General features: G+C 45.4%; 1 protein-coding gene across 1 annotated transcript in view; it reads left to right on the top strand.

Annotated features, from left to right (window-relative positions):
• Positions 1–321: 321 nt before the first annotated feature.
• Positions 322–11,645, top strand: part of LOC102866015 (ATP-dependent RNA helicase DHX8-like) — a 27,372-nt gene continuing 16,048 nt past the window's right edge. The window contains exons 1-9 of the mRNA XM_006897890.1: positions 322–463; positions 3,804–3,889; positions 4,734–4,806; positions 5,217–5,302; positions 7,195–7,304; positions 9,260–9,619; positions 10,046–10,394; positions 11,073–11,160; positions 11,400–11,638. Of these exons, the coding sequence (XP_006897952.1) occupies positions 322–463; positions 3,804–3,889; positions 4,734–4,806; positions 5,217–5,302; positions 7,195–7,304; positions 9,260–9,619; positions 10,046–10,394; positions 11,073–11,160; positions 11,400–11,638 (1,533 nt within the window). The remainder of the gene's footprint in view (positions 464–3,803; positions 3,890–4,733; positions 4,807–5,216; positions 5,303–7,194; positions 7,305–9,259; positions 9,620–10,045; positions 10,395–11,072; positions 11,161–11,399; positions 11,639–11,645) is intronic.

Raw genomic sequence — 11,645 nt, 5'->3', positions numbered from 1 at the left:
ACTATCGCCCTCTGCCGACAAAAGGCGGGAGCGCGAGTTACCGGAGAGTCGCCGAGAAAACACACTCACCGGAAGAGGGCGCCCGCCAGCGAGCGTCGCAACCCACTCTGGTTGGCCCTTCCTTAAGGATTTCCTGTCTGTTCTCTATGATCCATCCGGCTGCGGCACCAGGCGTGTCGCGTCATCACGGACGAGTCTCGCGTCGTCCGCTTACTGTAAACAATAAGAAAGCGCGCTGACCAGGAAGTGGAAGCCGAAGCCGGAACCGGGCCGAGGAGGCTTCGAGGGCAGCGGGGCCGAGGCCGAGAAGGTGCTGAAACCATGGCTCTGGCTCTGATGGGCACCGTAAATGGAGCCCAGCCAGGCCCCGTGGAAGAACTCGCCAAACTCGAGTATCTGTCTTTAGTGTCGAAGGTTTGCACTGAGCTGGACAATCATTTGGGGATCAACGACAAGGATCTGGGTAAGTCCAGGGAAATCTCTGTGGCCTTTGGGTCTGGGTCTGAGGGAGGCGAAAAGAGAAAGATTGACGGACCGGGGATGTGTCTCTCTCGGTCACATGCTGATTGAGAACTCTCCGGGCGTAGCTATTAGGAACCGTTTCTCAGAGTTGTTACTGAAATTGTTACTCTGGATTGCCATGGTCGCTTGATCTTGTCCACAACGTCAATTATTTAGCAGCAAACAACATCAGCAGCGTTCAGTGTGGTTGATAATGATGGCTGACGTCTGTTTATCATCTGTGTTTTATTTACATTGTCTTGTTTAATGCTTGTACCCCTTTGTGAGACGGTATTAGTACTTGTTGCACGAGAACAGGCTTCTGAATTTTTAAGTGATCCCCTCGAGATCATATATCCTGGTTTGGAATTCGGGGTTTTTGAAGTTGATTGTTGTTATGTGCCGTTGAGTCACCTGCGACTCATAGCGACCCTGTGTACAACAGCCCTAAACTCCGCTCTGTCCTGTGTCAATCTGTCTCTGACACACCCACCCCCGTTAACCCAGTCACTGAGTCAGTCCATCTCATCGAGGGCCTTCCTCTCCTGCGCTGTCCCTCCACCCTCCCAAGCATGACGTCCCTCTCCAAGGACTGGTCCCTCCTTGCAACTTTTGAAGTTAGTGTCTTGTTTTTAGCTGTGCTCCCTCCTGTTTAATATTCTTCTGCTTCCCAGACACCTGTCATTAGGGGTTTTGGAGCAAACTGTTATATCTGAGAAACAGAAAGTGAGAAACCAGGAAAGGCCAGAGTGTTAGAGCAAGATTGGAGAATGGGGGCGTCCCTCCGAAGGTGAGAGGAACGGACCTTGAAAGATACAGGGCTGTTTCATGCTTTGTAACAGAGGGAAGTACAGATGTTCCATGGTTCAGTGTGGGGAGTTGGGCTGCTCACCCAAAGCCTGTCTCTGGTGGTTTGAATTCAACAGCTTCAAGGTTGAGAAAGATGGATAGTTTGCTTTGGTGTGATTTACAGCCTCTGAAAACCCACTGGACGCTGTTATATAGTTGGTCCCAATTCAACATTAGTGAGTTTGTGGTGTTGTGGGTTTTTTGTTTTTTTAATATCTACATCAGTCTGACTAGGCTTTGATTTTCGGTCTAATGTTATCCCATGTGTTGCAAATTCTAATCCTGATGCTGCCAGAAACAAAGACTTTCTAGAGCTGACAGAGAAAAAAACCTTCTGCTAGGACTGGCAGTCTAAATTTGGTCTTGTAGCCTTCTAAACTGTAAGAGAATATATGTGTTTCTTACATCCATACACTTGAGAGATTGCTAGCATTCAAAAAAGTTCAGGATTGATTTTGATTGTGCTGTAGAATTTTGACAGTTGGTTTGAAACTGAAAATCATGGGAAAACTTTTGTTCTAATAAGAAGCCTGGCCTGCTGCAAGGATAGCAGATGCTGATGATGGTAATGGGGATAAAAGGACTTGGATTCTGAAGGAAGAGGGGAGAGATGTGAAGACTGATCCCACTGTCTCCTGGATCTGGCAATGAAGTGTATCGTTTCAGTTCAGTTCACTTTTGCTTGGCAACAGTGGAAAGTACTCTTGTCCAGTGATATTTATGACCACGAAGGGCTACTCACTCAGTAAGTAAAAACCACCTTGTTTTGCTTACTGAAGGAGTCTGAGGAAGACCATCAGAGAAGGAATCCTGACTTTCGTGTCTTCAGTTTCCCAGTGGCACCAATGAGGCTTTTATCTCAAAAGGGCCTTTGAAAGGTGAATTTTCTGCATTCCCACGGCCTTGGCAAATTTATATACTTAGTAAAGTGCATTTGTTTGTCTGAATAACCATCCTGAAATCAGGAATGCACATTTGTGTTTGGATAGCTCTAGTGGCCGAGTGGCAAGAAGCTATGCAGCCAGTCCCACGCATGTGGCTCAAATCCACCTGCTGCTCCACAGGCTAAGGATGGGCCCTTTCCTCCCATGTCATTTACAGCCTCTGAAAACCACTGAAAGGTTGGTTCTGACTCAACAGCACACGACAGTCAGCCATATGGGGGCTGAGTTGCATTAGCACCTCGTGTGTTGCATGTACTTGATCGGGAGCAGGTGCCAGTGATGTCCCTGCTGCAGTCTAGTTAGAGCAGGAGTGCCAGCTTTTGAGCTTTAGTTTGCTGCTGGGATCGGGTGGTGTGATGCCCACACTCTGTTGGTTAATAGTGTGCGCTTTGCTCCTTAGTTTTGGTCAGAGCAGAGGTGTGAGCTCTGCTCTTAATATATGAATCTGGTTACAAAGATTTTTTTTTTAATGTTGATAGACATTTTTGAATGAGTAGGAGCTAAAAGCTTCTTGGTGACGCTGTGGTGCTTAATTTTGGTTGCACCCCAGTGTGTGTATACATTTGATTTGACTGACTGTATAACAGCTTCTGGAAAACTACACCAGTATTACACCTTGTAATTGAGCTTTTGAGAACAACTTGTTTGTCACTTTCATTTTCCATAACCATAGCAAGGATGGGAGCTAAGATTTCCATTCTAGAAGAAAGTCTGTTATGGCAAATTCTGTTTGATTGGCAAAAGATTGGTACTTTATTGTAAAAACATTCGGCCCATGTTGAAATTAGATTCTGAAGAAAACTGGCCTCTGAATGGGTTTTTAAGTTATTATACTGCCCTGCAGTTGGACTAATTTTGTCAGAAGTCAGGGAAATGAGATGAGATTTCTATTAAAAACCTTTAGGGTTCTGTACAGCAAAGACATCAGTGTGGAGGTTCTGAGGGCTCCTGCCACAACCAGTGACATCTAGTGGTGATCTAGCATCTTCAGCACAACCTACTGAAACTGAGGGGGGCTGCTCAAAAATAATCTCCCTTTCCTACACTGCAGGGACCTTTTTCTCTCTGGAACTGGGACAGGGCTATTGTAATCCACTTTGAACTGCACTCTTCCTGAGAGCAAAGACTGGTTCAGAAACAACTAGTGATGTCTGAGCCTGTGTCAGGATCACTGTCAGGGCCAGAGCTTCATTGTTAACCTCGGTTTTCCCAAGTCAAATCCTTCCGTTTTTAAGCTGTGATACAACTGACTGGTTTGTTGGGTGTTTGTTTTGTTTTGTTTTGTTTTTTGTTTTTTTTTTTTTTAGGGGGACGACAGTGGGGAGTTTGCTTCCCCGTTCCTTTTGTTGTTTGGAGTGTTTTGTGTCTGGAGTGTCTCACCCCCTCTCCAACAGGTTCTAGGTGGAAAATCATTAGTTTGCTTGTAGAAAAGTTGTTTATTTTTAGATACTTAAGTCTGATTTCTTTCCTGATTTGCCATGTCTTGTTCTGATTTCTCCCCATCCCCAGCTGAATTTGTGATCAGTCTTGCTGAGAAGAATACCACCTTTGATACTTTCAAGATTTCGCTTGTGGAAAATGGTGCGGAATTCACGGTAGGTGTGTCTGGGGTCCCTGGTTCTATTATCTCTGTTGTATTTTAAAATGGGATTTTGGTGTAGGAAAGAGGCAAGAATCTGTTCACAGCAATCAGACAAGGTATTAATCGGGTAATGTTTTTGTACCACTCAGCCCTCTTGGCACAGTGTTTAAGTGCTTATCTACGAACAGAGGTCAGTATTTCAAACCCACCAGTGCATCCCTAGGATGAAGGTGTGATAGTTAGCTTCAGTGGGGCAGTTATGTTCTATCCCACGGGGCTACTGGGTGTCAGAAATGAGTGGATGGCAGTTGTTGTATACTGTTGGCCCTCCAGCGGGTTTTCAGGGTCATTAAGTTGCGCAGGAGGAGACTGCCCATCTTTCTCACCCCAGAGCAGCTGGTGGATTTGAACTTTGTGCCTTAGGGTTGGCAGTGCAATTTCTTACTACTAACCCATGAGAGCTCCCTTTTCTAGGAAGATAGGGTGGGATTTCTGTCATTAAATCTTTGTGCGTATTTATGTTCTTGTATACTGGGAAGGAAGTTAGAGACAGATCTGGGTTTTTAGAAATAATTCTGAGCCACAGAAAAGAAAATAGTTGAGGGAGCTGATGTCACCCCCAAAGATCTCTAATTTCAGCTTTGTCTGAAGGCACTATCCTATCTGCCACGTAAAGTAAAGACCCGGCTTTATTTGTTCCAGTTAGTTAAGTGCAGGCACAGAACTAGCCCTTTCCAAAGGATGTTCTTTCCCTTTTCTGAGTCTGTTAAGAATCAATTGACTTTGTAAGCAAACCAATATAAAAAAGAATCAAGTGACTGCTGATTTTCATTGTTTTGTTTTGTTTTTCCCCAAAGGATTCTCTTATAAGTAATTTACTACGTCTCATACAAACCCTGCGGCCTCCAGCAAAGCCTTGTACCAGCAAAGGTGAGTACAGCTCCCTGCAGAGCAGAGGCTCCAGCCTGACTTAGATTGTGAGCATCCAGGAAGTTGTATTTGTTTTCCTTTTCACAGTTGCTGAATAAGCAAATGTTCTAGAGAGCATTTTCCAATAAACTAAGACAAAATGGAAGTCTTAAGTTATACTCAAGTGAATGCTGTTGAACCCCCTTATTGCCACATGCCTAGATACTCAGGCCAGCAAAGTTTTTGTGGCCAATATTTCTAGTAGGTTCAGTTATGTTTATAGTAATAATGTATGAGTAATATGTAGCAAAATGCCATGTCTGTCTTTTTGTTTAATGCAAATGTTGAAGTTAACTTTATTATTTATAGTATTAAGAATATTAAGTGTATCTTTTCTTTTTTAATCCCATCATGCTCTTGGATGAAACAAGATCCAGTTGTTAAACCCAAAACTGAAAAAGAAAAGCTGAAGGAACTCTTCCCCGGCCTCTGCCAGCCAGACAACCCTTCTGTTCGGGTACTGACATTCATTTTGAGACTGTCTCCTTCCTCCCTCTTTCTGTGTCTCATGATTTACATCAATTTTAATGTTTGCCTCTGTGTTAGATAATGAAAGTAAAAGCATTTGATTTACAAATCACTTCTTGAATGTCTGTTCTGTATAAAAGACCCTTAAGAGGGTGTTCTGTATACCCTTGTTCTGTATAAAGAATCTCTTCTGCATAGAATACCCGTAAAAGATTCAGGCAGTGACATTCAAGGGAAATAAAATGAGGAATTGTGGGAAAGCGTGATTAGGGGTATGGAATAGCTCAGGAGGAAAGTTCCGAAATAGCTGCTTACTATGATGTGAGCGTTAGCTGGGCTATCCCATGTTCCACACTTGACTCATTGAGTTGATTCCAGCTCCTGGCAGTGCAGAAGGGCAGTAGAGCTGCCTGTAAGTTGTTACAGAAGCATCCTGCCACGTCTGTCTGCCGTGGAGCGGCTGGTGGGTGCCCTTCTGGTTAGCAGTGAGTGCTTACCTGCACTGTGACAGCTCTTCCGCTACAGGTTGGGTTAACTGCTGTCGAGTCAAAACTCTCTCATAGCTGACCAGCCAGTGAGTTTTCAGAGGCTGTAAATTGCACACAGGGGGTTCTGGTGGCTTAGTGGTGAGGAACTGCACTGCCAACACAAAGAGACATGGTTCAAATTCAGCAGTGGCTCTGCGGGAGAAAGATGGGCAGTCTCCTCCTGTATCTTTACCTGCCTCTGAAAGCCTGCCGGAGGGTCAGCAGTGCATTGGTTCCACTCCATGGTGCACAACTACCACAAGTTGCATGGGAGGAGATGGCCCACCTTTCTCCTGAGGAGGAGCTGGTGGATTCAAGTCACCTGCTTCTGGGTTGGTAGTGCAGTTCACTATACTGCCAGAACTCACTTTCGTGACATGTTGTTGTCGTTAGGTGCCATCGAGTGGTCTGAACTCTCTTCTGTCTTGACACACTCGAGACCATTGCAGCAGTCACTGTGTCAGTCCACATGGTTGAGGGTCTTCCTCTTTCACGACCCTCCACCTTCCCAAGCATCATATCCCTCTCAAAGGAATAGTGTCTTTTAGCAACATGCCCAGAGTATGTGAGAAGAAGCTTTATCATTGTCAGAGGTCTAGTTTTTGAAGTTTTTGGATCTTTTACATTTTATTTTAAATATTTATCAAATACATACGTATCAGCATTGTTCTAAGTACCGTAGACACAGCAGTGCACAAAACACTTGTGCATTTGCCCTCTTAGAGGTTATAGTCAGGGAGAAGGAGCAGGAAATAAGCAGATAGTCTTGTAAGGAGGAAACAGACAGTAACCAGATAAGTGTATAATATTGCCAATGTCATTAAGGATGATGGGAAAATAAAACAGAGGAAAGGTGGAAGGAGGGTGGAGAGGGGTAGAGAGAGGTTGCTATTTAAAATTTTTTTTAGGATCTATGATCTTTCCATAAAAAGAACTGTGGTGACACAGAGGTAAGAAAGTGCGCTGCAATACCAAAGGCACGTAGTTGGAATCCATCAGCTGTTCAGAGGGAGGATGAGCAGTCTCCTCCTGTGCGATTTACTGCCTCTGAAAATCTGCTGGAGGGTCTGCTCTGAGTTGATTCTGACTCAGCGGCACACAACAATGACAACAACAACATCCTTTCAAGATAGAGGTCCTTAAAATCAAACTTCCTCATATAGGGTTGTTATAAGGATGAGGGGGATTTGTCAGTATAGAAGGAACTTCAAAAAGCTGTTACCCTATTTCTTTCATGCGTCCTTCACATAAATGGCCTGTGATACAGGGGTGCTTACATTGGGTGACACCCTGAGCACAGATCCCTGAGTGATATTTTCCCTTTCTTCTTACTTTGCTGGCTCTGCCTCTATAGACCATGTTGGACGAGGATGACATGAAAGTTGCCGTGGATGTCCTGAAAGAACTGGAAGCCTTAATGCCCAGCGCGGCCGGCCAGGAGAAGCAGAGAAACCCCGAACACCGGTTGGTCCTTGGGGCTTTCGGAAGTTTGGCTGTCAGAGGTGATAGGTGAATTTTGTGGACCGGCCAAGCAGAATATTTGCACAAGTTTATAGAAAATGGACTAGGCATACCCTATGTTCTTGGATCTGATTTTGTCTTCTGCCAAGGTTTCTGCAGCAAATTCTTGTGTTTAGAAAACAGAAACCTCTCTGGTGGCCTAGTGGCAAGAAGCTGCACTGCAATCCCAGAGACTCATGGTTCAAATCCACCAGATGCTCTGCCGGGAAAGGAGGGAAAATCTCCTCCTGTACCAGTCAGATCTGATCTGACGGTACACAGACACACATACACAAAAGAAAAAAAAAATTAAAAAAAAAAAAAGAAAAGAAAACAAACCTGGGTTGGAAGGGACTGAAAATTAATGTTTGCAGCTTGAGTCTTTGTTAATATGGAGATGTTCAGAGCTCTTGAAATTCCTCTTTGTTCTGTACTGTTTTGATTATCTAGTGCTGCTGTAATAGAAATACCACAGGTGGATGGCTTTAGCACATTTTTTTTAAAGACAATTTAGAAAGTAGTTGTTTGGTGCCATGGAGTCGTAGACGACTCATAGCGACCCTAGGAACGAACGGCCTGAGCACTGTTCATACATAGAGTTTCCGGAGGCAAGCCATTTCAGAAGTGGATACCGCTCCTGCTTCCAGGCTTGTTTTTGTCAGGAAGCTCCAGCCAACACTGTCCACCATGGGTACCCATTACCACGATGGGCACATCACTGTCACAGTGTTCAGCATCACAGCAACCACGAGTTACCTCTGTACAGCAAGGCACAGACCAGTGCTTAGACATTTGAATTAAGGATATCACCTCTAGGCTTTTCTGTCTGCTGGCTCTGAAGGAAAGAACTTATCTCTTCAACTTCTCCTTCCTGGTTCCTTGGCGATTGCTGTTTTGGCATCCACAGGGGTCTCTGGCCTTGTCTGAAGGGAGTTACACTTCTAACCCAGAGGCCATATCCCTCTGGTGTTTTCGACCCTCAGTGAGATGGATAGGCTTAGTGACTACAGCAGTGGCCTTGAGCATGGCAGACATTGTGAGATGGCACAGGATCGGGCAAGGAGTCAGTCTTGTTCATAGGGTCACTGAGTTGTCAGCTCATGGCACCGAACAACAGTTGGTTAGATCGAGTTGCAGATTTAATCTCTTTGGCAAAAAATCGTGTCGCCAAATACTTGGTGACTATTCTAGGGCACATGTCTTTAGCTTGTACAACAGAATTTTCCAGACTTTTAAATCCTGTTTTCATTTTGCACAATTTATTTTTAGGTCCATCTCTTTCCTCATGCAGTGAGGAGAAAACATGCATTGTTGTTAAGGTCTAGCTTAGAAATCTCCTCGGTCAAATATCCAGGTTCGTCACTTACAGCTTCTACTTTCCACCAAACATTTGAACATGGTTGTACACATTTCTAGCAGCACTTGACATACATGTAGAGACTTTGTAACTCTTCTCACTTCCTCTGAGCCCTCATCAGAATTGCCTTTGGAGTTTGTAATTCTACCAACAATCTCTTCAAGGAAATCTGGTCTTTTAGGCACTTTAAACCTTCCAGCCTCCACCCAGTTTTGAGGTCATTCCCTGTTAGAGCAACAGCCCATCATCTGGTACCAAATTTAATCCTAGTTATCTAGTTCTACTACAGCAGACATGCCACAAGCGGATGGCTTTAGCAAACAGAAGTCTGCTTCTCACAGCTTGGGAGGTGGGAAGTGTGAGTCAGGGTTCTGGCTTTAGGGGAGCATTTCTCTCGCTGCAGCTATGGAGAAGTTCCTTAGTTCTTCAGCTCTGCTTCCTGGTCCATTGTAAGGGTTCAGTGAGCAACAGTCATGTGCATAGTACTTTGCTGGGTCCTTGGGGATACAAAGATGAACTTGAGCTTGTGTCTTTATAAAACAAATGCTTCTTGATTTGTTAGGGAAAAAAACAAAAAGAAGAAGCGGAGCCGGAGCCGAGATCGAGACAGAGACAGAGAACGAGACAGGGAGCGAGACAGAGACCGAGACCATAAACGGAGACACCGGTCACGTTCCCGATCACGTTCCAGAACGCGGGAAAGGAATAAAGGGAAGTCAAGATACCGGTCCAGGAGCAGAAGTCAGAGTCCTGTCAGAGACCGCAAGGAGCGGGACAAGTATGGAGAGCGGAGTCTGGACAGGTGGCGGGATAAGCACGTGGACCGCCCTCCCCCCGAGGAGCCCGCCATCGGGGACATTTACAGTGGCAAGATTACCAGCATCATGCAGTTCGGGTGCTTCGTGCAGCTGGAGGGACTAAGGTAATGGCTGGGGCTCTTTATATGCACCAGTGACAGACATAGTTCTCTCATCGGGGGGGGGGGGGGGGGGGGGGGGGGGGGGGGTGTTCATGCTCCAACAAGTCACTGTAGTTAATGGTACTGAAATCAGCCATGCCAGGGTCTTTTGAATGTTACCTTTTCTTTGAAATGTGGATAAATTGACATTATTTTTTTCCTGCCTCCAAGATGTCTCCCTTTTGCCAGTTGACACATGGTAATTTTTTCTCCCAATTTCTTTCCCTTGGAAGGATATATATATACTTTTACTGCGTGATGACTTTCTTGTTATGTTCCTTTTTAGTTTAAGACTGTTTCTTCCTGTTCAGTTCCAAAAGGAGTGGAAATCAGTTTGGGAAAGTTTCTCTTAGGCATGCTTTATATCTGGCATATCTGACTTTTCCTCAGGAAACGATGGGAAGGGCTTGTGCACATTTCTGAGCTCCGGAGGGAAGGTCGTGTGGCCAATGTGGCTGATGTGGTGAGCAAAGGCCAGAGGGTCAAGGTCAAAGTGTTATCCTTCACTGGGACCAAGACCAGCCTGAGCATGAAGGATGTGGATCAAGAGACTGGAGAAGATCTGAACCCGAATCGACGGAGAAATCTTGTTGGGGAAGCAAAAGCAGAGACCTCAATGCGGAATCCTGACAGACCCACTCACCTCTCCCTCGTCAGCGCCCCTGAAGTAGAGGATGATTCGCTGGAGCGCAAGCGTCTCACTCGTATCTCTGAGGCAGAGAAGTGGGAGATCAAACAGGTAGGAGCCATCAGCTTTGTAGACCCATGTGGTCAGTCATTCAGAGTGTAGTGTGGTGGCTAAGAGCACAGGCTCTCATAGCCTAAGAGGTCAGGTCTGACCACTCATTAGCTATGTGATCGTGAACCAGGTTATTCTGCCTCTTTGTATCTAATGTTCTCGTCTGTTAAGTAAGGCTGATGATGGTGGTGTGGTGTAGGGGGAATAGAGAGTAACTGGAAGGGAGCGTCTAGGTCAGTGCCTGGCGTGTGGGAAGTACCCCATTGGCAACCATTCCTCAGAACCGCAGTGTGACAGAGGCCATTCTGGCTGCAGGTCTGCAGAGACAAATGGATCATAGTTCCTGCACCTGAGACACTCTAGTCCGATGGAGGGGACAGATCTGAAGTAATAATTGTGAAGAGTCTGTTAGGTTAGAAATGTGCAGAGTACTGTGCAAACACGATGTGCAGAGTACTGTGCAAACACAGGAAGGTGCTGAATTTTTGAGGATGAGCCTGCTTTTTGGCCCCATGGTGTAGTGTCCTGTAGAAATAGGGTGGATGACATTGAGGCCCTGTCTCCTACATCACATGGGAAGAGCCTATGTTTCCTACGTGAAACCATTGAAATCTATGAGAAGAACTTAATCTCAGCAGGTTACAAGTGCTACAGCCTCTCCCCTTCCCTCCCATCTAGATGATTGCTGCCAATGTCCTTTCCAAAGAAGAGTTTCCAGACTTTGATGAAGAGACTGGCATCCTGCCCAAGGTGGATGATGAGGAAGGTAACCAGCCACTTGAATTCTTGAATTGTGGGGGAGAGGGGTTATTCTGCATGGTGGGAATGGGTAATAGGTAGGGAGTCATCTCTCAAAGATCAAAGGGGACAATCATCAAAGGTTAACTTGAATTTACAATTGCTGTCTTTTTGACCTTGGGAAATGTGCTGGTGCCCATGGACATTGTTTTGGTGAAACTGATTATTTCTCTTTTGTTTTGCTAATTCTCCTGGGGGAACTTTTAGATGAAGATCTGGAAATTGAACTGGTCGAGGAAGAGCCTCCATTCCTAAGAGGACACACCAAGCAGAGCATGGACATGAGCCCCATTAAAATTGTGAAGAACCCAGACGGCTCCCTCTCTCAAGCAGCCATGATGCAGAGCGCCTTGGCTAAGGAAAGGCGGGAACTCAAGCAAGCCCAGCGGGAAGCCGAGATGGATTCTATCCCCATGGGACTCAACAAACACTGGGTTGATCCTCTGCCTGATG

The sequence above is a fragment of the Elephantulus edwardii genome, unplaced genomic scaffold (genome assembly GCF_000299155.1).
Source record: "Elephantulus edwardii isolate Elephantulus edwardi_28Jun2011 unplaced genomic scaffold, EleEdw1.0 scaffold00216, whole genome shotgun sequence".
In the NCBI taxonomy this organism is placed as follows: domain Eukaryota; kingdom Metazoa; phylum Chordata; class Mammalia; order Macroscelidea; family Macroscelididae; genus Elephantulus; species Elephantulus edwardii.
Note: the sequence above shows the minus strand (reverse complement) of the source record. Positions and strands in the feature narration are given on the sequence as shown.